This window comes from Quercus lobata, unplaced genomic scaffold, assembly GCF_001633185.2.
Source record: "Quercus lobata isolate SW786 unplaced genomic scaffold, ValleyOak3.0 Primary Assembly Scq3eQI_1999, whole genome shotgun sequence".
NCBI lineage: Eukaryota > Viridiplantae > Streptophyta > Magnoliopsida > Fagales > Fagaceae > Quercus > Quercus lobata.
In genome coordinates, this window is record NW_022154714.1 from 33,060 (window position 1) to 59,036 (window position 25,977).

Genomic DNA, 25,977 nt, shown 5'->3' on the forward strand with positions numbered 1-25,977 from the left:
TAAGTGTATATGTGTGTAAATTCTCTCTTAGAGACTTGAACCCTGACACTTGCCCCCCACACATCACAAGTATTTATACTTATAGAGTGACTATCGCACCAAAGGTGCGCAGTGGTTGTGCATGTTTTAAACACTACTATTATTTAATTTATTTTATCCCACCCTTAATTACTTTAATCTCACAAAACATATAGAAAGAATAAAAAAAAATTAAAAACGGTGGTAAGAGAATATTACGAGATATTATTTAGTAATGCAAAGTGCTTCTTTCTTTTGCATTACCGAATGTAAATGCTCTTACAAGTTTTTTTTTTTTTTTTGGAGAAGCTCTTACAAGTAATTGGTCATACATTTTCATTTTCTTTCTTAATGAACAAAATAACATGAAGTATTAAGCGTGTAAGCAACTCTGTTGCTCATTTCCTTGCTAGACGATCTAAATCAGGTAACGAGTTACAGGTTTGGCTGGACTCTCTCCCTGATGATTTAGCACTCCTTGCTTCAAGGGATGTTCTGTAACTTCCTGTTTTTTTTATTATTTGGCCCCTGGGTCTAGTTTCTTAAAAAAAAAAAAAAAAAAAAAAAAAAAAACATGAAGTAGCGTGTGTATATTCTAAAATGATTTTCTTTAAAAAAAATCATAATTACAAATCCCATATTTTCCTCATTTAACTTACCCTAAGAATCTATTGTAATTATAATAATAATAGCTACGGCAGTGATTTGACTGAACAACTAAAAATTTTTGGTTGGACTTCTCATTCAAGCCTAGCTCCTAAACAAAGCCTAGTTTGAATTCAGGGGGCCATCCCAAATCCACCGAATTTTCGCTATTACTAGTTACTAGTTACTAGTTACTACTACTACTCTTCACATAAAAATTTTCAAAAGCCACGCTGTCGCCGAATCTCTTCCCTCTGAATTAATATCAGACGGTCTCTCAATTCCATTATAACCACAACCACCTCACAAAATTCATCCCCTTTCAACCACTCCTTTATTGACACGTGTCCGCACTCACATGAATCACACCGCTTCTGATTCCTACACCTTTCCTTTTCCTTTACGCACTTTACAATTACGCCCCATGGAAAAGAAAAGAAAAGCTTACAGTCTGCACTGATCGAAAAAATCTTCTAGCAGCAGTAGTGGAATCCATCAGTGCTCTCTCAAACTCAAACTCAAACTCAAACTCAGAAACTCATCTAGGGAAAGAGCTAACATCTTTCTTTCTTTATTTTAAACTGTGCGTTTAGTAGTATGATCTAGAAGTTTCTGATCGAAAGAAAGTGATAATGCCAAGACAAAACAGAGGAGGTGGGGTGGATTTGATACCTGGAAAGATCAGAAAGCGAGGCTGCACGTCGTCGGCGTCTTCGTCTTCGTCGATACTGCAAAACTACAGGTTCAAGAGAGCGATACTTGTTGGGAAGAGAGGCGGATCCACTACGCCCGTGCCTACATGGAGGCTCATGAGCTCGTCTCGATCTCCTGCTTCTGCATTGCGCGGTGCCTTGGACTCGCCCAAACCGAGCGGCCTCAGAACCAAGCATCAGCATCAGAACCAATCGCAGCAGCCGCCGCCGCCGCCCGTCTCGGCGAGGAAGCTGGCGGCGACGCTTTGGGAGATGAATGAGATTCCGTCGCCGAGCCCGAGCGTCAGAGAGAGCTCCGACGAGCGGCGGATGAGAAGGAAGGAAGCGATCAGAGGTAGAGAGAGAATCGCTCGGTCCATGCACTCCGGCTCTCTGCCGCCGCATTTGTCCGATCCGTCTCACAGTCCCGTTTCTGAGGTTCGCGATCTTCTTCTCCTGTAGATTCTTTTGCTTCTTTTTGAAAAATTTTGCTATTAAACGCTGCGTTTTGTAGAGAATGGATCGGTCTGGAACTGGAAGTCGTCGGAGACAAACGCCGTCGATTTCTCAGAGACTTAGGCTCACGGATCACCACAACGGCTTCGATGCTCTCAGCAATGCTAGTTTAATGGAGGTACAATCAAATTTCTTCGGATTACTTTGAAATATTAGCGAATTTATTTATTTTATTTGAACTTTTTTTTGGTGAAGCAGATTGAAACTAGATCTCGAGCTCAAACTCCGAGCGCATGTACATCGACAGTTGGAGTGAAAACGCGTTTGAAGGATGTTAGTAATGCTTTAACCACATCGAAAGAGCTACTCAAGATTATCAATCGAGTTTGGGGCCATGAAGATCGGCCTTCGACTAGTATGTCGCTTATCTCGGCCTTACATGCCGAGTTGGAGAGGGCTAGGTTGCAGGTGAATCAGCTAATCCAGGATCAGAGGTCGGATCAGAGCGAGATAAGTTACTTGATCAAGTGTTTTGCGGAGGAGAAGGCGGCGTGGGAGAGTAAAGAGCAGGAAATTGTGGAGGCCGCGATTGAGTCTGTGGCGGGTGAGCTTGAGATGGAGAGGAAGTTGAGGAGACGGTTGGAGAGCTTGAATAAGAAGCTCGGGAGGGAATTGGCGGAGACGAAGGCGTCTCTTGTTAAGGTTGTGAAGGAATTGGAGAGTGAGAAGAGAGCGAGAGAGATTGTGGAACAAGTATGTGATGAATTAGCTAGGGATGTTGGGGAAGATAATATAGCTCAAGTGGAGGAGGAAGTGAAGAAAACTCGTAAAGAGGTTGAGGAGGAGAGGGAGATGATGCAATTAGCTGATGTTTTGAGAGAGGGGAAAGTTCAAATGAAACTGGCTGAGGCGAAACATCAGGTTGAGGAGAAGAATTCGGCAGTTGATAAGTTGAGAAATCAACTCGAAGCTTTTTTGGGGACTAAAAGAGGGAAAGAGAGAGGAGGGCGGAATTCTGTAAGTCATCATCAAAGGAATGATGATGACATTGCTGCATTGTTAAGTAGAACTCGCTTTAGTTCCTATAATTCAAGTGACGAAAAAGATGAGGATGGAGGAGAAGTAGTGGAAGATGGAGAAGAGTGTGAACAAGTCTCAGCTGAAAGTGATCTTCATTCGATAGAGTTGAATATGGACAACCATAACAAGAGCTATAAGTGGAATCATAATTCCGGATTTGGTCATGATCCAAGAATGGCTCAAATTGAGGAAGAAGAAACCAGAGGAAGGAAGTCTACCTCTGGGAGAGCACCGAGGAGAAGCACTACTTTGCAAAGGAGTATATCTGATGGGGTTGAACTCCATAATTCGGATAGGTTAGATTGGGGGAGATTGTTGGAGATTGAAAAGCAATCTCAGGGAAAAGGGTATGCAGATGAATTGATGCAGGGATATAAATCAGTAAAGGGTCTAAGGGACCAAATGTTGTCTAATTCTGGGATGGTTTCCCCCAGAGTTAGTGCTAGTCCAACACGACAAATGGGGCCGCCTTGGCCTTCCCGTGATCTTGTCAATGCAGCTCAGGAGAGAACAGCTATGGCGCAGGGTGGTTTGAAGTCGAGGCTAGCAGAAACCGGAGGTGTAGGCCACAATGCAAGGAAATCCAGGCGGTGAAAATCACTCTGTTTGTGAACCAATGCTTTTGCTTGCATTCTCCACCGGCACTGGACCTATGACGATGGATGCTGAATGCAGAAGGGACTAGTTTGGAGGAAGCGCTTACTTGCAAAGCCAATCGGAGAAAACTTAACAGATGGTGAAAGGTGTCTTTTTGTTGATTTAAGGTTGCTATCCCTCATAGCAGCTCAAGTTGCAGCAAGCTCAGTTTGCATTAGAATGTTGTCTGTTTGTAGGAATATTTGTGTCTATAGTTTTTCTTTTTGTAGAAAGTTGTACTAATTAAGCGAAGTTTCTCTTAAATACAAATACTTCTAGTATTACTGGGACAGAGTATGCTAGGAGTATTGTGTACTCGCGGCTATTTGTAATATTTCTCGTCCACCTTGAAGGGTATCTATATCTGACTTTTTTGAATTATATGCTAAAGTTTTATTATTTCTGGATGAACATGAACATTGTTATTAGTTTATTATCATACTAGAAAGAGTAAGAGCACTGCCATATCTCATAACCCAAGTAAAACCCAGTATTTATGAATGCCACCTGAGAGATGGATTCACAGCCTTTTCTAGGATACAAGGAACCAGTATTCACAATACCGCTGAAGAGATGTATTTTTGTTTCGCTCCCCTTTGAGGATTGAAGGGCATCGAAAATGGACCTTTTTGAATTATGCTTAAACTATATTAGTCTTGGATGAAATGCCTAATGAGCAATGTTATTATACTCTGAAGGAGTTAAAAGCACGACAATATCTGGGGAACCAGTATGAACCAGTATCTTTGAGTAGAACTACTGAGATTTATAGGGGTAAAAAAAAAATCCTTTATTTTTTGAAAGAAACCTACAAAGGTCAAAATCGAAAAAGTTGAAAGCCGGAAAAATATAGGACTAAACATATTCATTAAACTGTGAAAGATAATACATTCCCCGGGCGTACTCTTAAGTTTAAACACCAAAATTGCCCAAGAAGCAATTATACAACATGTTTGATTCTTCAAACGTAATTTGACAAATGGTGACCGCTAGCCAACCTTTGTACATCTTCTAAACATTACAAAAGGTATACAAAAGAGTAAATTAGCTGTTTGGCATGAGGAAGACTAGAAGTTAATTCCAGTAACTCAATTTTTCTACACAACTATGTCACCATCACAGCTCATCAAAAACTTCAGATTTCACTGCAGTTTTGTACTGAATTGGATCGGGTATATCTGAAATCTGATTGACACAGTTTTGTCCAATATTATGCCCAATTCCACTAAAATCTAGCTTTGCTCGAACAATCTCTCCAAGATCTGGAACATCAAGTGTGAAAGGATTTTATCAGATTTGAGAGATAGGTTTGGTCAATCTATCCTCAAGGAAAAAATGCATATACTTTTCAGATTTGGCCGTACCAAAAATGGCCGTTCCCAAACATGTAAAAGTCAGAAGTATAAATTCTTACCTAGATCAGCTGAGATGAGGGATTCCCCTTGGTAATTAGGTCCTGCCAGAATGGTCCCAGATGGTGATATAATAACACTACCTCCAGCACATATGATTGTATCCATGGATGTATTCCCATTTGAATCTCCAGAAAAACATTCTGGTGACTGCAGATAGTCTTTCCTTCTGCAGAATTGGTTTGCAGATAGAACAAAGCAGCCACCTTCTAGGGCAATATGGGTCATTGATGCTCGCCATATCTCCCTTGCTTCGGCTGTAGGCGCACAATATATTTCAATGCCTACATGTGGTGGCAGGAGGATTAAACAAAAGAGTGAAGAACTATGGTGTGTAAGGAGGCTCTTGAATATAAATTATATAAAGAAAGGGAACACAGAACAACAACCCAGTTTAAACCTTAGAGAAACAACTGACTGAGACAGCCAGTTGTTTCACAGTAGAGAAGGCATTAATAACACTAGGTGTTCTCTTAATAAGTAACTATGGCAAAGCAGCAGATAAAAACGGCAAAAGGTATACCTTTAGAATATAATTGAGTTCTTAGAGAAGGCATTCTATTGTCCCAGCAGATAAGGCCACTTATTTTTCCAATTGGAGTCTCATATATATTCAGTGATGATTTCTCTCCCGACCACCACACTGCACATTCTGATGCCAAAGGCATTACCTTTCGATGTTTTCCAAGATATCGGCCCAAGGAATCAAAAAATAGAATGGCACTAAAGAGTGAGTATCCCACTCTCTCAACTACTCCCATCACCAAGTGAACTTTATATTTACCTGAGATTTTAGCAAGCCTGTCAACCTCAGGACCTGTATAAACAAATTACAGTATAAATATAGCCACAGCAAGAATAGACCTACATTTACTAGTGATTTCTATGAGTTACAAGATAATGTAATAGAGTGAGTAATAGTATAGCTTGAAGCTTGAAATATTGACTAGGCATAAAGTTGTTCAGCCTCTATTAGCAACTGGCAGCACAACTGATTCTTTTTTGGGTAGACAGTAGACACAAACTTAGTTTATGTAAAAAATTTAGATTTAGCATCAATAAATTTTTTTAAGGTAAAAATAATTTTATTGAAACAAGACTACCTCGTGAAAATAGACATGAAATGGCCTTAGTTTTAGCATCAATGCACGTATGTTCCATCTGTTTCCCTTAATTTGGATGCCTTGCAACTCAATCTTTTCTCAATTCAGTTTGTAGTTTCTCACATGATAATCATCAATATGTGGTAAGAGAACTGCAATTGTACTTTGTTCAAAAAAATTATTGCAACGAGGCTTTTAGTGTAGGAACTACACTTGAAGTAGGAGAAAAGCAAAGCTAACATACTCTAAAATCTACCTTCATGAGGTCTCCTCAAGCTTCAAAGAAATGAAAGAGATTATTTATTGATCTAAGTGCACAGGAGTGAGTTTGTGTCACAGAGAGAGAGAGAGAGAGAGACATTGACATATATGGTAGAAAACAAATGAACAAAACAAGATAGATATATAGTGTAACCACTAACCAGGAGGATACTGTGTACTCTAAATTCCACAAATTTCATGGGTTAGCTGCCTGAACACATGCTTAAGCACATTTGTACAGGGCAACTTACTGGCAGCAGTTCAGAAATGTACACTAAGAGTCGCATATCTCATGCAAAAATATATTTGGCATGTAAACTTTGTGCCAAAGGCAACAATTTCATTTTCATAAAAAGGGATTGCACCTGGCACATCAATAGCTGAGGCAAAGTACATTTGGAACTGCTTGTTTTCCCAGGTTAGATGGGTATCTGTTAAACCCTCAAACATCACTGCATGTGGATAACCACCAACAAATGCTTCTGGAAACACAACTATTTGTGAGCCATATGCAGCTGTACCGGCAATCAGTCTCTCTGCCTTATCTGCTCACAAGAACAGGACAATGATTTAATGGTAGCAAGAACAGGAAAATAATGTAACTAAACTTTTTAGCAGATAGACTCCTCAAAAGCACCATTTAGCCATGACTTTTGCCATCTTAAACCGTAATAAAAAATTCAGACAACACATAAAAAGACATAGAACTAGATTTATTTAGATCACACTAGAATGTCACTGTTTCCCTACTTTAATCAAATGAAGGTAAACTAAAGCATAAAAATTGTGTTCAGCGATATGAAAATCATTGTAATCATGAAATACCATTATATTGCCCCCTTGATAGCAAAGCAAATACAAGAAAACCCATGATCAGGACATTAAAAAAAAAAAAAAAAAAATATATATATATATATATATATATACACAGTAAGGCTAGAGACAATCTCCAACTGCTTGTGGACCAGAAAGTGCATTCTTTAACCAAAAACAAGGGCCCATATATCCATTCTTCTAGCCTCATAGCTTGACTATTAATCTAAAGCAAATTCATGCTCTCTCCAATGCAGTGTAAATAATTCAGTAGAAGATGAAAAAAAGAAGAAGAAGCCAATTTCATGACACTATCTAATTTTCATGTATGAATCCCTTAAAACAACCCCAAAAAAGGTTAACAAATCTTCCTATACTTGTTTTTTTTCAATGTTTTCCATATTCATTGTGAGTTAAAATCATCCCAAAAAATTGAAGAACAACACCCAAAGTTACAAATTTTTTTTTTTTTTTTAAATAAATTTTTTTTAAAAGCCATGTGGGAAATGTGATAAAGACAAGAACATTAGGTTGGACCATATACCACATCCGGTGGTGGGACATAAAAAAAGAGCAATCAGAATCTTTCAAATCATTCTCTTTGAAAAAGTTCAGGTCCCACATGATAAAAATTCTAGAAAATCTAAAGATACAGACCAAGATGCTGGTGTATCATAAAAAACCGTAGAAGCCAACATTTTCCCAGCAACCAAACAAGAACAAAACAACAAAACAAAAAAAAAAAACCCAAAAATAAAACAAACCGAAGTGAGTGAGAGAGAGTTACCCAAAGTTGCTGGGGTATCATAGAACACTGTAGAAGCCTGAACCACAGTGGCTCTCACAGTGGGTCTAGGGGAAAGAGTCAAGGCCTTGTGCTCCACCAACCCATCTTCCTCCTTTTTCACAGGCATGTACTTGGACTTGGGTAAAGTTAAACTCGGTGGGACTGAGTTCGACGAGCCCGAGTTACGGCCAGAAAGAACAAGGTCAGGTCGAACCTGACTGAGCAGCCACTGGATGGTCTGGCCATCGGAGCGGTGACCCAACTCCTCAGTCAGTCGGAAGATTCCGGGGCAACAGGTAATGGGTATCCGGACCCGCCTGTGTCGCCCATCTACTTTGGTGTGTCGGTCTTTAGTGCAACGACGACGTTTTAGCTGTTTTTGTTCCTGTTGCTGTTGCTGTTGTTGAATGATAATCTGTGAATCAGGTGCGTTAAGGTTGTCATCCTCAACGTTGCGTTGGGGTTGTAAGACTAGTTGTACCGACTCTTCAAACTCCATAGATTCATTTGCCAATGTTGTTTGAATGCGGAGAAAGTGAGAAGTGAGAAGAGGAGGATTTATGGTACTCTCTACTCACTGTGCGTTTCAGTTTTGAGCTTGTCAGCTTTTATTACTACTTTTTACCTTTTACCACCACTTTTTATTGTTCTTAAAAAAAAAAAAAAAAACTTTTTAGTTTTTACAAAAAAAAAAAAGATTATTATGTATGAGTATGAGTATGACATTGATTTTCCCAGTTCATCAATTTTTTTTTAGTAGAAATATTCCCAAAAACTTTACTATGTATGACATTAAATTATAGGTTAATTAAAAAGACATTTGGAACGAAGTTGGAGGGCAGTAGAATCTAGTTTGGATTCTTTGAATGTAATTTACTTTATGATAGTTATTGATATGTTTTGATAATTATTGTTTCTATATAGCGAATTATATATTTTAGCATTAAGCATTTTCCATGTGCAACAATATATGAAAGGTGTTGATTCTGTTGATCAAAGTGAACCGAATAGTAGATTTAATAGACCGAAAATAGATTGAATGGATTAAGGTGGACCGAAATAAACTGAATGGATTAAAGGGGACTGAATTAAACTAAGATGGACCAAATAGACTGAAATGGATCAAAATAGACAAAAGTGAACCAAAGTAGACCAAATTAGACTAAATGGGACCAAATGGACCGAGTGGATAGAAATGGACTGAATGGACCAAATTGGAGCGAATTGGACTAAGGTGGACCGAAATAGACTGAAGTAGACCGAATAAAACCGAATGGACCCAATAGGACTGAGGTGGTCCGAATAGACAGAAGTGGATCGAAGTGGACCAAATATAATGAATTGGACCGAATTGGACAAAATGGGACTGAAGTGGGCTATTTTAGCCTGAAACGACTTGTAATTTCAACCTTTTTCCTTGAGACTGTTCGAACATGTTGCACACTAGTTTAAAAGGCATCACTTACAAGTTACAAATACAAAATTTGAATTTGGTAAGCCAAATATAGAGCCTGCCAAAGGTATTGTTCATATAAAATTTTTCTACCGAAAAAAGAAAAAGAAAAAGAAAGGTGAACATACGCATGGGATGTTGCTGCAGGCTTGCAGCTAATACTTATGCCTTTGTTTTTTTGGGCTAGCCAGTAGCCAGACCCTACTATAATCTTGGGTGTTGGACAGGTTAGTTCTTTAAAGTTTGAAGAAATAAAATTTCAATATTATTATTTTTCCTCTGTTTATGTTTGATGTAATTTTACCTCATAAGAAAAGGATTGCAATCCTAAGTTTGGAAGTTTAAAAAAGGAAGGGGAGTAGAGTAGAGAGAGGGAGAGTAATTCAATTACCTTATTTGGAAGTTTTTTAAGAAAGGAGGGGAGAAGTTTGGAGGGGTTTCAACCACCTCTAATTCTTCATTTTTAATTCCCCTAAATTGAAGAGATTTGGAAGGAGAGTAGAGTAAATAAATTATTAACTAGATAAATTTCTCAATTTACCCTTTCTAAATTAATAATAGACCAATGTTGCAAGTTCATTTTCAAATAAAGATAAATTTGTCTATTTTAATCATTTCCTCTCCTCTCCATCTTAATTTTTAAAACATCTAAACAAGGAGAAGGGTTAATTACTCCTTTCCCTCTTACTAATTTTAAAAACATCTAAACAAGGTGGAGGGGAACCATTCCCCTCTACTCTCCTTTACTCTCCTCCATCTCTAAACTTCCAAACAGGCCATTAATGTTTAGTTAGGATTTGTGATATAATGATAACCACACATTTATTACTATTATTATTATATTATCATTATCATGCATGTTTGCCTTCGTACATTGATGTGTCCTAGAGTTCTTCATTTGGAGAAGTAGAAACAAACCCATGTTTCTTGGAAGTCTCAACAACATGGTTTTTTAAGTATGAGGTTGCCACAGCAGCATTAAGTGCTGCACCTATTGGAAGAGCCTCTTCATCAATAAAAAAGTAAGGGGAGTGCAATGGCTGATTTGACTTCTGAGTCTCATTTTGTATCCCAATCACAAAAATTGCAGCAGCTGCTTTTTGTGTGAAAAAGCTGAAATCCTCTGCTCCCATGGTCACTGGGAGAAGCTGAACATTGGGTTTCCCAAGTAGGCTCTCACCAACCTTCTTCACATGTTCATACAGTGCTTCATCATTTACCATCACTGGATGAGGCATGTGTCTGCTATCCTCCATGAAGTCCACCATGGCACTGCATCTATGCACATCTGCTTGTGTTTCTATAACCTGTAAGTGGATTATGCATGGTTATCTACTACTTGAGTGGTAATGACAGAAAATTGTAAAGGTCAAATAATGAGTGTTTCACCTCTTTGATCCTTTCCTTAATGTAGGCGAGACCTTCAGTGGTCAAGCTCCTGAAAGTTCCTCCAAACTTCACTGTCTCTGGTATTACATCGTGTCTTTGACCTCCATTTATGAATCCAACAGAAACCACCTATATGATTTAAAAGAATGGATCAAATTTATTGGTTCTCTATTGTTGATAAGAATGTGGTACTACAGGCTATTGTTGTCAATCATTAGAATTTGGTTCAAGACATGAGATCTCCAAGTTTGATTCTAACATATAGGTGGCAATATCAGACAAATTTGATTGATTAAATTAGAATAAATTTATATTTTTTAATTAGGAGACAGAGTGGAGATAAGCTAAGAACTCAGTACCACTTGTTATGTAATGCAATAATTTACTGTTTGTCCCAAAAACTAAACTTCTTAAAAAATTGTGAATTTAATTGTTATTCTACCATTTTGATTATAGATAAAGGGAACCATATAATACCCTGGACTGTAGAGGATCGGTTTCTCGAGATACAATCTGTTGGAGGGCAAGGATTGAGAAGGCTGCTGCGAGAATCGGGTCTTTAGTCTCATGAGGGGCAGCTGCGTGTCCACCTTTCCCTTGAATTGTGACTGAGAAGAGCCCAGCACCAGCAAGAATTGGTCCAGGACTGGAGGCAATGACACCAGTGGAAAATGATGGTAAAACATGTATACTCAAGATGGCATAGATGTCATTTAGAGCAGTATCTTGCAACATATGGTAAGCACTGGCATAACTCTCTTCTCCAGGCTGGAAAACTAGTTTCACAGTTCCCTGATAAACATTGGCTTAATCAATTAGCAACCACGAAAGTAGGGAAAAAAAATTCTTCGTTATTGTTATTGTTGCTTATGATTGCAAGATATTAGAATTACCTTCAATTCATCTCTTTTGCTCTGGAGTAACTTGGCTGCTCCAAGTAGCATTGCTACATGGGAATCATGACCACAGGCATGCATCTTGTCTTTGATCTTGCTCTTGTGGTCCCAGTCTACTAATTCCTTTCAAATGGTAATATGTTGATTTCATGGATAAGACACATAATAGATCAGTTGGTTAAATTAATAGCTGCACATAATGGCATCATCAAATAATTATATGGAAACGTTTAGTATAAGTGCCCCAACAATGGGCTAGCCAGCTCCAATTAACCAAAGCAAGGAGCGAGTTCATATGGTTTTGGTCCTTCATGAATCATGATATCTAGGGGCTTTTGTTCAAAATCCATAATGGGACAAGTGTGTGTCACAGAGAAGGTTAATCAGAGTTGCCACCTCATAACTTCGTAAGACAAAACTCCTCTCTAATCCAAGTCCTGCTAAGTCTAACCAGGAAATGGAGTCAACCCGACCTCTAAACAGTGATCTACCTAAATTTGTGGTCAGTGGTTCCCTAAGCTTCTTAAGCTAAAAATATTCTTCTCCCTTAAAGACATTGCATATGATGCTGTTTGTTTCACTATCGTAGTGAAAGATTAAGAATCCAAGGCAAGTGAATCACTGCTTGGTATGCACGCTTTGCCTTATGGCTTAATGTAAAAGCATCCCCATTATCAATAAAGTAGTGCAAGCTAATCTTATTCTCCCAGTCTTGAATACATGAATACTAAAGTTAAGCCAGTGAATCACAATAATACTTGTTTGACAACTTCAAAACCAAAACTTTTACAACAAAATTGTGCACTCAACAAATGCCAAAAAGTTGCTAACTATGCAATTAGAGTTTTTCCTTCTTTTATTTGTCAGCGTGCAATCAGAGTTTGGTAAATGGCTCATTGCAAGGTTGAGAAACACGCCTAAGGACAGCTACATGTGACATGTGAACAAAAGCAATAACAACCAAGTCTTAGGTGAGTTTTAAATTCTCAACAGGGTAATCAAGATCGATCACAAGTAAAAGCAAGGAGATAGAAAAGAAATGAAAAAAAAGTGAAATGGGAGAGGGAGAGAGAACCTGCAAGGGGAGAGCATCCATGTCAGCTCTAAGAGCAAAAACTGGTTTACCCCCAGACCCAATAGAAGCCACCACTCCAGTCTTGGCAACAGGCCACTTGTATTCCACTCCCATCTTGTCAAGCTCAGTTCTGATGAGCTCACTTGTCCTGTGTTCCTCAAATCCCAGCTCTGGGTACTCATGGATTCTTCTCCTTAACCCTCTCATCCATTCAAAGAACTCGGGCTTTCTCGCCGATTCCAACAACTCCTGACTCAACAACTTTAGCTCCGAACCATAACCAGCCTCCTCCAATGCCCAAGACTGGAACAAGAATGCTGATAGTAACAACCACCTTGACAAATCCATTGTTTGCAATGTTTGTTGAGAAGTATTCGTTGGAAATTTATATAATAACTTTCATTTGCCACTAAAAGAACTCACGTGTGGGTCACATACGAAATTATTGAAGCTCAAATTTGTACTCATGCGTGAGTAAGCACTTCTCTCTCTCTCTTTTTGCTGAGTATTATTCTTAAAAAAAAAGCAGTTTTACTGGGTTGGAACTGTTTTGTCTGCCCTCCTCTGTAAATTACTTGCTAAACTGCTAATCATGTAGATGAGAAATTTGTTTTTGCTTTTGTTTTTTTTTTTTTTGAGAAAAAGTTAACGGTTCATTTGGTTGATGGGGTGGAAAAGTGAAAGAATAGAAAATAGTAAAAGGATGAAAAAGTAGAAGGATAAAAAAGATTTTAATTTGCCTCCTCTTTATTTGATTGGGATTGGAAAAGAGGAGAATGAAAAAAGTGAGTTTGTATAAATTTATGTATATACCCTTGTTAAAAAATGACACCCAAGTAAAACCAAAAAAGTGATAAACAACTAAAAAAAATCAATTACCTAAATTTATTAAAAAAAAAAAAGCATGTCCAGAAAAAAAACATCACATCTAAACCAAAAAAAAAAAAAAAAAAAAAAAAAAGCTAAAAAAAGAAAAGAAAAGAATATGAGCACTGGACAAGCTTGCCCAATTAAAAAAAGAAAGAAGCAGAAGAAAACACAAAAGAAAGCAAAAGAAAAAAGAAAAGAAAAGAAAAGAATATGAGCACTGGACAAGCCTGTCCAATAAAAAAAAAAAGAAAAAAAAAGTGTGAAGAAGAGGGTATTTTTGTCTAAAAATAATGTCTAATTTCTCTCGTAAGTTTTCTCTTCATTTTGAGGAGAAAACTTTTTGGTTAATCCGAGAAGAAAACACGTGAATCCTACCATTTATTTTCCTTCTTTCCCACCCAATCAAATACACTACAAAAAAATTTTTCTTCTCATTTTCTCTTCAAAGTTTTCCATCAACCATATTTCACTTCCAAACAAACACATCCCAAGTGTTGCATGTTAGTTAAGATTAAATGTATGTTTTCTTATTTACGTGTCAATAAGGATGAAAATTCTGAAAGGACAAAAGCTTGAAAATCGTACCATACTAGAGGATATGCTGGAATCTAGAAAGGACAGTGAGGGAAAACGTTTCTTCTGAAAATGATTCATCACAAAGTAACGGTCACTTCCAAACTGAGCTATGCAGTTGCCATCATCAAATATGTCCAAACATGATATCATCTTCAACAAATTGGTGGAGTAGAAAAATCTTCACGCAAGAAATGACTTCCAAGCTGTATACATCCAATGTGATGAACCATGATCTAGTTAACGCAGTGGTCATCACAGTGGGCCTCGGTAAAAAGACCAAAGTTGTGTATATTCAGCGACCCTTAGAAATAGGACATAAGCTCTTAATTGCAGCGTAGACTAGATAGACAATGCCAACACAGACTTGTACTTTCTTCCTAGTTCCCCGAGAAAAACATGCTGCACACCAGTGCCACAGGTACTTTAAGCCAAATATAGAGCCCGCCAGAAGTTTTTTGTTTTTAATACCAATGAAAAGAACAAATATGGTGCCCTGCTCTTTGTAGCAAACCTACGAATACAATGAAGCAATGGGTGCTTATAACAGAGAAGAAAACTCGTGCCAACAATCACGTTGTCCAGGTCACAATCTTACTTACATATCCTCCAAGAAAATTTCTTTATTGTCACCAGTCGGAAAATGATATCTTGCACATTCTTGCCAAGAGGTTACTTCCAAAGCTTGAAGAGGTTACTTCCAAAGTCAAATATGCTTAACTAGGTCATAAGTAGGACAATATTATTCAGGAGGGACATATATTATTATTATGGACAAAACTTAGTTATAGTACTTTAAGTATTGTTTCTTAGGTTACCCTTTTAAAATTTAGCTATGTGGCTACTTACCTAAAAAAATACACTTTCATCTTATGAACATGACATAATTTTAAAAGGAAAACCTAAGGAACAACACCTAACTTTTGCCCTATTATTATTATTATTATTATTATTATTATTGAGAATGGAATTGAATCAAATGGTCCTTTAACTGCCAAAAGCCTTGTACCTATTTCATGAAATACTAGATCTAAAATATACGAATTTTATTGTTGTAAGCAGAAAAACATATTATGGACGATCATAGTACTAATGGAAATAGACAACAGGGTCAATATGAAAACAAATAACAAAGGGCAAAATGAAAATTTTGAAAGTAAAGAAACAAAGTGAAAATAGTCCCAAACTTTATGTGCCAAAAATGTAATTTAGCCTAGAAATTACATAAGCTTCACAAAACACATCAATTTTTCTAGGAGGTTTAGAAAAGCATCCAAACACTTGCTACAATGATGGCACTAACAATATGTTTTCACCCTTATAAAGGAGCTTTGTTTTTGTGCTTGTGAGATGATATCGTCCAAAAGCAAATTCAATCGGACCAATCCTCTCAGAAACAGCCTCAAAAACTATTTTAAGGAAGCATCTTGCTCATGCCATAAATCTGCTACATTCCTCGCGCTCTCAGTGGGTTTTCCTTAATCATTCCTGGCATTCCCATAGCATTCCTATTGCCATGCTTAGCACTTGCACTTTACCATCTAAACATTACGAAATTCAAAAGAAAAATGACTTATCAAAACAATCAAGACACTGTCAAAATTAACCATAGGATCTATGTGTTTAAAAAGCTTGCAAACAGATGGAAAAACCAGTTTAGTTGAGAATGTTTTAAAGTAATGCTTCAATTTTATTTATGTTTTGAATTCAAATATTACGTACAATATTCTGAAGCCATGAACTTATTCAATCACACAAAAGTAGGTGAAGCCCAAAAATTTCCCATTTAGGACCTCCATCCTGCCTCAACTTTGACACTCAAAAGAGTCAAAACCCATAACAATGCAATAAAGTACTTCTTAAGTTGTCCTTTTTCTGTAAGCCGAGAACCTCAGGGATTATGCTAAAACTCAAGCAAGGAGATATGAGATAACAGCTAAGAGAGTTCTTCTATGGTAGCTATGAGTAACATACCCACTATGATTTTAATCTCAGCCTTTTGCTTAAAGCAATGCTTGAGACACAAATTTTCCTAACAATTTTTTCACAACTTGCTAAGATGGTAAGTTGTGATTATCAATTTCATATGGATCCACCTGTAAATAGGGAGCAAACACTAAATTGATATTGATTATACAATGCTATGCATTAGAGATCATTTATAAGAAACCTAGCCTTATCCTAATGTGATCCTAGCTAGTAGGACTATGTACCTTGTCTTGCAAATACAGTATCTAACATCACCATTAACATCACTTTTACTATGTACTAATGATGTAGGACAACCTAGGCTTCCCACCTAGATTAGTCCCACCGTAGACCTTAGGCTTCCCACCTAAGGTGTTTGAATTCACCACCAAACAAACACAATGAAATCTTTGCAAATAATCTCAATAATAATCATAATTTGTGAATACAAAAGAAATCATCTAGAGATTTATATGCAGCTTCTAGAAATCACAAAGATAAGGATAAACTCTCCTAAACAAATCTTAAACAATTTCAAATACTAATCTGATAATCCTAAACAAAGGATAATGATGAACAACTAATCCTAACCAAACTCAAATATCAATCCAAACTAAACAAATAACTCCATAACAATCTGAAATTATCCACGAAAAATTTAAAATGAAATTTTGAAATAACTTTTGGTTATGCTCCTGCATTATATATTCCCCTGGTTTAAGAAAACTCGACCTCAAGTTTTGTGGTGATGACTTTGGTGTGTACTACTTCCTTCAAATTAGAAATCACCCTAGGAAGCATTGAGAGTAGAATAACCTTCAATTCCACGACACCATAGAGCTCCTCTGGAAACACAAAATCAATGTGTTGAACATGCACAATTTTATCTTGAATCATAGTATCAACCTTTTGGACTTCATCAACCTCATGGATCATGAAGGGCTCAGTAGCACGTTCATCAGAATCAACCTCCACATCAAGTGCACCCTCTAAATCTTCTCTCACTTGTTGAAATTTCTCTTCTTGTGTAGACTCTATAATAGGTTCTTCTTGCTGCATGAATGTTGATACATCATCTATTGGCACTTGTACCTCCTTTTCAACATTAGTCTTTCGTGGAACCTGAGCATCCTTTTTCTAAGCAGAAGAGTCTAGCAAAACCTTTATTATTTTTCTTAAGTCTTGAGCTATGGCGATGAGTTCTTGACGGAAGGATGAGGTATTTTCTTTTTGAATACTATCTTTGTGGTGTAGAAAATTCCCCTAAGAGGATTGAGGTTGATGAACATATTTCTCTCTAAGTATTTGTTTCATTTCATTCCAATCAGTTATGGCAGGCTAGCTCCTTCCTTTGCGATGATTCTCGATACTACTATGCCAAAAGTCTCTAGCTCTAATTCTCAATTTCAAGCTGGCAAACCTAACCTTATTGGCATCTGGCAGACATATTTGATCAAAGAATTGATCCATCTCATCTAGCCAATTGATGAGGGTCCATGGATCTGGTCGTCCATCAAATATTGGCGCTTCTAAGACTACCATGAGTCACAGGAATAGATTTTCAACAATTTGAAATGAACATTTAGTGGACATGATTCCCACGGCTAGAGCAATAAGTGTTGGACCTTGATTGGGCTGGTTTAGTGACCTGGTGCTGCCCTGGACATGGGTCACTTGGCTGAAGCAAAAGAGGAGGACTATGGACTCCTCATGTATCTGCTGGAATGTTCTGCTTTTGACTATTTTTTTTTTTAAATGACAATATTCAAGAAAAACTACAACTTAAAACACTAGAGACGGAAAATTAAGCTAAAAGAAACTAAGGCTTCAGAGGAAACTAAACAGGTAACACAGAGAAAAAATATCATGGAGGGCAGCGCTGGATTTGTCGGAGAAGAGGCAGCATGGACTCATTATGGCTGTCATCAGTGCTCAAAGGTGGAGATCGGTGCTTGCGAGTAGCGGCATGGAGAGATTGGTGATGGCTTCTTGTATTTCAGACCTGGCAGTGTGGGTTTTGCAGATCTGAATCTGTGGTTTTGTATGGGTTGGATCGAAAATGGGTTTGGGGTGACTGGTGAGAGAGTTGCTGTGACGGGTTATTGATTTTGTTTTGAAGGGAATAGGGTTCTAAGTTTCAGAGCCTTGCATTGGGAAGAATGGTGGGAGTACAGGTTTTGTGGCTTTTGTGGTGGAATTTGGCTTCTTTGTTTCTGAGCAGAGATGGCTTGATTGGTGGTAATTGCAAAGATCTTGTGAGACATGCTTGGAGTGTTGATGATTGTGGGTTGTACCCCTGGTCGGTGTGGGTTTGGGCTAGTCAGACGTGGTTTTGGGTTGTTGAAAGGGGGTGATCGGGTTGAGCTCTGATACCAAGTTGATGTAGGACAACCTAGGATTCCCACCTAGATTAGTCCCACCGTAGACCTTAGGCTTCCCACCTAAGGTGTTTGGATTCACCAACAAACAAACACAATGCAATCTTTGCAAATAATCTCAATAATAATAATAATAATAATAATAATAATAATCATAGTTTGTGAATACAAAAGAAATCATCCAGAGCTTTATATGCAGCTTTTAGGAATCACAAAAATAAGGATAAACTCTCCTAAACAAATCCTAAACAATTTCAAATACTAATTTGATAATCCTAAACAATTTCAAATACTAATCCGATAATCCTAAACAAAGGATAATGATGAACAACTAATCCTAACCAAACTCAAATATCAATCCAAACTAAACAAATAATTACGTTACAATCTGAAATTATCCACAGAAAATCTAAAATGAAATATTGAAATAACTTTTGGTTATGCTCCTGCATTAACTAATCTAATCGTAACAGTTATTAGCAATTCTGAAAAAACCTATGAAATTTTTTGTGTAACTAGATTTATCGTTTTCTTTATATTCTTCAAGAAATGATGGAGATTAAAACATTTCAAATTATATGGCTATGAGCATAGTACCTTCAAAAGGCACAAAGGTATATTAGAATTGTTCACAGCTAAAATTGCCACCAGAAAGTCAAAAACACAACATGTTATTGTTGAGGCCTCAACTATTTTCATCAAGTAAACCCCAAATTTATTCCATATATAAACTGAACTTTCCCAACATTCTCAACTACAAATGTGTTTGCCTAAAAAACACTACATTTTGGGGTCTCTGGAAATTTGGTTTTTAGTAACAATCAATTTCGTCATGTTATTTTCAACTTGAAAAGCTTGGTGGGTCACCATCAATTTGGTCCTTACATTTGATAGCAGTGAAAACAGTCATGCTATTTTCAACTCCCAGACAACTTAGAGCCAATTAAGTTTAAAATGACATGACCAAATTGTATGTACCAAAATGATATTTTTGCCTAAAAAAAGAGTACAAATGTGTTTTGGCAGGCTATATTAATCAATACTTCACAGTGCAAAAATTGACAGAAATGTTTACCAAGAGCGTGGTGGTTGTTAATAGTAACAAATTAAGCTAGTCGTCGAGAAGCTTCCTGAGGCTCTGTTTGACGAAATCGCTTCGGGCTTTGGCACGAGCTTGTTGGGGTCCTACGTTGGCGTAAGAGAGGTGAATCCCAGCCGCCAAGAGTGAAGCGCCGGTGACGAAGAAGCAGACCGTCACGCCTAGCTGTCTCGGCGTTGGTGGATATGACCACAGCACCATATCTGCACTGTTTTTTGTGAATTCGGAGAACTGTTTGGTTGGTTGAGGAGAGATGGGCTTTTAAAGTCCCAAGTGTTGGAACTGTACGAGGTTTGTGATCATTTGATTTTGGACCTTGGACTGGGCCGTGTTTAGCTCAATGCTAATTGCTAACCTAAATCTCATTACTGTTTTCTTTAGAATTTGAGTTTTTTTTTTTTTTTTTTTTGGGTCTTCTTTCCAAAAAAGAAATTAAAAAAAGAAGTTTTTTTGGTCTTAGGGTTTTTTTTTAGTGTATATTATATATATATATATATAGAGAGAGAGAGAGAGAGAGATGTGTATTCAACTCATTAACTTAATCTGACTTAACTTGATGAATACGATGACTTGGGTTGGTTTTGCGTGGGTTGGGTTGTAAATTTTTTTGAAACTTGGGTTGGATTGGACTTGAGTTGGCAAGTTTTTCAACTTAAATAACTTGACTCAATTCTATATACTAATTTTAAAAATATATGTTTTTGAGAAAGATTTAAAAAATATATGTATTTTAGAATTTATTAGTTTGAATTATTTTGTACTTTGAAACTTAGTTTTGATAAGATTAGAATAGTACGCTCAATTTTTCACATTGTAATCATTTGTTGAATAATGAGGTTAAATAGTTGAATGAAAACTCAAAATTTTTTTATTAGGCTTGACACAATCATTCCAACTTGATGGCACAATTTAACCTAACTCAACCCATTTAGTTTGGCTTTTAAAGCTACCATAGATTGGGTTGGGTTAGGAATTTCTCAACTCAAGAAGATCAGGTTAAGTTGGATTATTCAGTTTGCATAGTTGACCTATACACACCCCTACAATGACCTATTGTTATTACAAAAGAGATGGACTAGGGCAAAACCTCCCCCCCCCCCCCCCAAAAAAAATCTTTGAAGTGCCAGGAAAAGAAACCTAAATTTTTTTTTTTTTTTTTTTTTTTTGGGTTCAATTGATCATTATTTTGCTATTACATGGAACACATATAATCCAAGTAAAGCTTGTAATTCATTACACATTACTCATTAAAAATATATGCATTGATGAAAACAAAAAAAATTAGGTATCACAACATTACAAAAAGACATACACAACTAACTTATTGTGTGATAAACACTTCACAAAATAACATTATCGTAATATTTTGTGGCAAAAGTTATAATTTATATATTTGTTAAAAAATATATAGTTTTTGTCAACATTGTTTTTTTTCCTCATTAATTTTTTCTTGATGTGGCTATACCTTGTTCTGAAAAGGGTTGCAATCCTAGATGTCTATCTACAATTTGTGATACGATGATAAACAGACATTTATTGCTGCTATTATTGTTTTATTGCCATTATTTTGCTTGTTTACATTCATCCAGTAATGTGTTCTAGAGTTCTTCCTCTGAAGAAGTGGAAACAAGCCCATGATTTTTGGAAGACTCAACATGTTTATTTAAGTATGAGGTTGCCACAGCAGCATTAAGTGCTGCTCCTATTGGAAGAACCTCTTCATCAATAAAAAAGTAAGGGGAGTGCAAAGGCAGATCTGACTTCAGAGTCTCATTCTTGATCCCAATCACAAAAATTGCAGCAGCTGTTTTCTGTGAGAAAAAGCTGAAATCCTCAGATCCCATGGGCAATGGGAAAAGCTGCACATTGGGTTTCCCAAGTAGGATCTCACCAACCTCCTTCACATGTTCATATAGTGCTTCATCATTTACCATTACTGGATAATGCTTGTGTCCGCTGTCCTCCATGAAGTCCACCATGGCACTACATCTATGTACAGCTGCTTGTGTCTCTATAACCTGTAAGTAGATTATGCCTAGTTATCTACTACTTGAGTGGTAATGACAGAAAATTATGAAGGTCAAACAGTGAATGCATGTTTTACCTCTTTGATCCTATCCTTAATGTAGGAGAGACCTTCAGTGGTCAAGCTTCTGAAAGTTCCTCCAAACTTCACGGTCTCTGGTATTACATTGTGTGTTTGACCTCCATTTAAGAACCCAATGGAAACCACCTATATGATTCAAAAGAATGGATCAAATTTATTGGTTTTATATTGTTGATAGGAACGTGGCACTGCAGGCTATTGCTGTCAATGGATCAGTTCAAGTCATGAACCCTGAAAATTTGATTCAAACAGAATTGGTGGCAATATCAGACAAACTTGATTTAATTAGAGATTTAGTTTCAGAAAATTTGATTAGAAATGGATGGAATATGAATGTGAAATGATCTAATATGATCAAATTAGAATAAATTTTTACTTTTTACATGGGAGTAAGAATGGACATAAGATTCGAATTTATTAACACTTATTCAGATACCATGATTGATTAATTACTGTCAGTCCAAAAGCTTAAATTATTAGAAAATTGTGAATTTAACCATTATTCTACCACTTTAATTATGGATAAACAGCCTTATTACCTTGGACTCTAGAGGATTGGTTTCTCGAGATACAATCTGTTGGAGAGCAAGGATTGAGAAGGCTGCTGCGAGAATTGGGTCTCTAGTCTCATGAGGGCCTGCAGCATGTCCACCTTTCCCTTGAATCGTGATTGTGAAGATCCCAGCACCAGCAAGAATCGAACCAGGACGTGAGGCAATGACACCAGTAGAAAATGTTGGATAAACATGTATAGTCGAGATGGCATCGATGTCATTTAGAGCAGCATCTTGCAGCATGTGGTAAGCACCAGCATAACCCTCTTCTCCAGGCTGGAAAACTAGTTTCACAGTTCCCTGAAAAAAAATTGGCTTAAGCAAAGGAACAAAACTTCTTTGTTATTGTTATTGTTGCTGATGATTGCGGGAGATTAGAATTACCTTCAATTCATCTCTTTTGCTCTGGAGTAACTTAGCTGCTCCAAGTAGCATTGCTACATGGGAATCATGACCACAGGCGTGCATCTTACCTTTGATCTTGCTCTTGTGGTCCCAATCTACTAATTCCATCCAAATGGTAATGTTGATTTCATGGATTAGACACATATATTAGAGCATATAATTAAACAATAGCTGCACTAAGTGCATCATCAAATAACAACAAGGAAATGATTAGTACGTGCTCTGACAATGGGCGTTTGTTGGAAATAGCGGGAATACCAATTGAGCTATAAAGTTCTTAGCTAAGCTCTTTAAGCTAAAGATATTCTTCTCCTTTAAACACACTGCATTATAGGCTGTTGTTTTACTATCATGGTGAAAGATTGAAAATTCAAGTGAATCATTGCTTGGCATATACCGCTTTTCCCTTGTGGCTTAATGTAAAAGCATCACCTTTATTTGTACTGAAAGCTTTTCTTATTCTTTTTCCTGTGTTATGATACAAATACTAAAGTTAAGCCAGTGAATCAGAAAAGCACTTGTATGACCAAGGGTGGAGCCAGGACTTTCTATTTGGGGGTTGAGTTTTGATACAAAAATATAAAATGATAAGCCATTGATTATACAAAAGATTTATTGTTTGATATTAGACATGTTCAAAAATATAAAATAAAAAAAGAAGTTGGTAGCTCTTGTAAAAATTATGCTTAAGGAGAATTTTTTTTTTTTTTTTTATATAAAATAAAATTCATCTCTTATAATTTCTATAGTGAAATTCTAAAATTTTCAATTTCAGTACAAATTATTGATCAAATTGTCTTCTATTATATATTATAAGATATGTATGATGCAAAACTTTAATAGATGCACAAATAGCAATTTTTACAATAAAAAATGAAATCAAGAGGAAAAAAAACCTTGCCTTTTTAGGGAAAATTCACTTGTAACAAATTAAACCTTATAGTTTCAAAAGTAGCAATTTAAAACATGATGTATTAAAAAGTTACAAACTAAACTCTTTATTTTCATAAGTAATAAATTAAATCTAAGGTTTCCAAAGTAACAAATTAAATTCTCAACCTATATTGAACCTCAAAAATAATAGGTTGAAGTTTAATTTTTTCATTTTAAAACTTAAATGCCTAATTTGTTACTTTTGGTTTTAGAATATTTAATTTGATACATTTCTTAAATTATAGGGTTTAAAATATGTAACTTTTTAAGAGCATCTTTGGACTGACTTAAATATTTTGGAGGAGGGAACTTAAAATTTTTTCTTTTACCCTTATTCTTTAAAATGTTCATTATTATTATTATTATTTTTTTTTTTTGATGAACTAAAATGTTCATTAGTTATACATACTATAGAAGGATTTTTAATAAACCCCCTTCCTTGTGAGTAGTTCGGCTTACCTATGTATGACAACTTCAATTCTAAAACTTATAATCAACAAGATTGTCCATTCAGCAAAGGCCAAAAAGTTCTATCATTTTCGGACAAAAAAAACAAAGGCCAAAAAGTTCCTATAAAAAAGAAAAGAAACTTTTTTTGGTAACTATGCTCGCAATTAGAGCTTTCCCTTCTATTATTTTGTCATCATGCAATTGCACTTTGGTAAATGGCTAATTTTCCATGGTTGATAAACACACCAATCAAATTGAAAACAACAATAACAATAACAACCATGCCTTGGGTCATTTTAAGATTACTAATTAGAATTAGCCACACATAATACGAGGAATTAGTGGTGGAGCCACACGTATGCTTGGGGGTGCCTTGGCCCCTCCAAAATTTTTAATTTTTTTTTCTTACAATTTAGGTATATTTTATAAATATTTAAAGGTTATATGAAAAAAAAAAAAAAAAAGGAGTTGGCCCCCCTAAAGATCAATTAATTTAGTAATTTTTCCTAAAAGAAGAGAGTTTAGAGTTGATATACAATTGCAATAGAATGAAATAAGTAGGTAGTAAGTTTTGTGAGTAAATAGTGGAAGTGTGGAACCCCTAATTTTTAGCTCAATTTCAAATCCAATTAATGCGTTCAAATCATTCAAGATTGATAATATATGCAATTTGGTTGAAATTTCTTATTTTCAAGATTTTATCAAGGGAAAAAAAAAAACTCATATGATACTTAATTCAATTATAACATTGTGATATTGATTTCTTACACACAAATATATCATGTGAATTTTTTAAGGAAGTGTCTATTTTTTATTGGAAGTGTCTATTTTTTATTTGAGTTTATCTTGACAGAATAGTTCAGCCCTCTTAACTCAAAATTCCTGATTCCACCGTTGCGAGGAATAACAACAATTCAATAACAATTAAGTTTTCGATTCTCAAGAAACTAATCGGTGTCGACCACACAAAAAGATAGAAAAGAAAAGGAAAAAAAAGTGACATGCATGGGAAAAAGAGAGAGAACCAGTAAGGGGAGAGCATCCATGTCGGCTCTGAGAGCGAAAACCGGTTTCTCTCCAGACCCAATAGAAGCCACCACCCCAGTCTTGGCAACAGGCCATTTGTACTCGACTCCCATCTTGTCAAGCTCAGTCCTAATGAGTTCACTCGTCTTGTGCTCCTCAAACCCCAGCTCTGGGTACTCATGGATTCTTCTCCTTAACCCTCTCATCCATTCAAAGAACTCGGGCTTTCTCGCTGATTCCAACAACTCCTGACTCAAAAACTTCAGCTCTGAACCATAACCAAACTCCTCCAATGCCCAGGACTGGAATAAGAATGCTGATAGCAACAACCACCGAGTGATGAAATCCATTGTTTGCAATGTAACTTGAGGAGTATTGTTGGAAATTTAAATAACTTTCTTTTGCCACTAAAAGAGCTGTCAGTATCACAAGAAATTATATTACAGCTCAAATTTGTACTCATGCGTGAGTAAGAACTAAGAAGTTTCTCTCTGGATTGAAAATGTTTTCTACCCTCTATAGTAAAATTACGTGCTAATTAAGTATATGAAAAATGGTGAAAAATTAGTAAGTGTAATTGCATAGCATTACTCTTTTTATTAACTTCTTGTATGAGAATTGAAATATTTGGTTCCACCAATTACAACGACTTTTCATGCATCATTTTTTCTTCCTCTTATATAGTAACCATTAATTAACCACTAACAAAGTGGAATTGAAATTCATTGTTTGTCGTATATATTGGAATAAATGAGTTGGATCCACTTGCTGTGTGAGAAAAAAACAAAAAAAAAACACTTACATGATATAGGGTATACCTTCTTTTTATATATTGAATATTGTTGGAAATTTAAATTGTAACTTTGGGTATGTTTGGTACGCTGTAATAGCTCCTATA

The 25,977-nt window shown here is 36.3% G+C and overlaps 5 protein-coding genes across 10 annotated transcripts; 1 reads left to right on the top strand and 4 right to left on the bottom strand.

Moving 5' to 3' along the window:
• Positions 1 to 1,060: 1,060 nt before the first annotated feature.
• LOC115973060 (uncharacterized protein At5g41620-like) lies at positions 1,061 to 3,926 on the top strand. Its single transcript, XM_031093301.1, has 3 exons — positions 1,061 to 1,793; positions 1,870 to 1,989; positions 2,070 to 3,926. The coding sequence occupies exons 1-3, from the start codon at positions 1,296 to 1,298 to the stop codon at positions 3,483 to 3,485; spliced, it is 2,034 nt and encodes a 677-aa protein (XP_030949161.1). The 5' UTR covers positions 1,061 to 1,295; the 3' UTR covers positions 3,486 to 3,926.
• Positions 3,927 to 4,375: 449 nt separating this feature from the next.
• LOC115973063 (bifunctional nitrilase/nitrile hydratase NIT4B-like) lies at positions 4,376 to 8,486 on the bottom strand. 2 transcript variants are annotated; one of them, XM_031093304.1, is made up of 5 exons: positions 7,904 to 8,486; positions 6,669 to 6,848; positions 5,463 to 5,723; positions 4,942 to 5,223; positions 4,376 to 4,789 (listed from the first exon to the last, which is right to left on the bottom strand). In XM_031093304.1, the coding sequence occupies exons 1-5, from the start codon at positions 8,400 to 8,402 to the stop codon at positions 4,644 to 4,646; spliced, it is 1,368 nt and encodes a 455-aa protein (XP_030949164.1). In that variant the 5' UTR covers positions 8,403 to 8,486; the 3' UTR covers positions 4,376 to 4,643. The 2 variants fall into 2 exon arrangements, with proteins under 2 accessions (XP_030949164.1, XP_030949163.1); XM_031093303.1 differs by having other exon boundaries at positions 5,463 to 5,756.
• Positions 8,487 to 10,161: 1,675 nt separating this feature from the next.
• On the bottom strand, positions 10,162 to 14,334 carry LOC115973056 (IAA-amino acid hydrolase ILR1-like). The gene is made up of 6 exons (XM_031093293.1): positions 14,172 to 14,334; positions 12,717 to 13,019; positions 11,639 to 11,764; positions 11,223 to 11,537; positions 10,746 to 10,874; positions 10,162 to 10,663 (listed from the first exon to the last, which is right to left on the bottom strand). Exons 1-6 carry the CDS (start codon positions 14,310 to 14,312, stop codon positions 10,241 to 10,243), a joined length of 1,437 nt encoding a protein of 478 aa, XP_030949153.1. The 5' UTR covers positions 14,313 to 14,334; the 3' UTR covers positions 10,162 to 10,240.
• Positions 11,679 to 19,879, bottom strand: LOC115973057. 5 transcript variants are annotated; one of them, XM_031093298.1, is made up of 2 exons: positions 19,581 to 19,879; positions 11,679 to 11,764 (listed from the first exon to the last, which is right to left on the bottom strand). In XM_031093298.1, exon 1 carries the CDS (start codon positions 19,803 to 19,805, stop codon positions 19,617 to 19,619), a length of 189 nt encoding a protein of 62 aa, XP_030949158.1. In that variant the 5' UTR covers positions 19,806 to 19,879; the 3' UTR covers positions 11,679 to 11,764; positions 19,581 to 19,616. The 5 variants fall into 5 exon arrangements, with proteins under 5 accessions (XP_030949158.1, XP_030949159.1, XP_030949156.1 ...); XM_031093299.1 differs by lacking the exon at positions 11,679 to 11,764 and adding an exon at positions 12,968 to 13,050; XM_031093296.1 differs by lacking the exon at positions 11,679 to 11,764 and adding an exon at positions 14,793 to 14,879.
• A 1,323-nt stretch (positions 19,880 to 21,202) lies between these two features.
• LOC115973066 (IAA-amino acid hydrolase ILR1-like) lies at positions 21,203 to 25,542 on the bottom strand. Its single transcript, XM_031093308.1, has 6 exons — positions 25,524 to 25,542; positions 25,083 to 25,443; positions 22,650 to 22,779; positions 22,251 to 22,565; positions 21,709 to 21,837; positions 21,203 to 21,622 (listed from the first exon to the last, which is right to left on the bottom strand). The coding sequence occupies exons 1-6, from the start codon at positions 25,540 to 25,542 to the stop codon at positions 21,203 to 21,205; spliced, it is 1,374 nt and encodes a 457-aa protein (XP_030949168.1).
• Between the last annotated feature and the right edge of the window lie 435 nt (positions 25,543 to 25,977).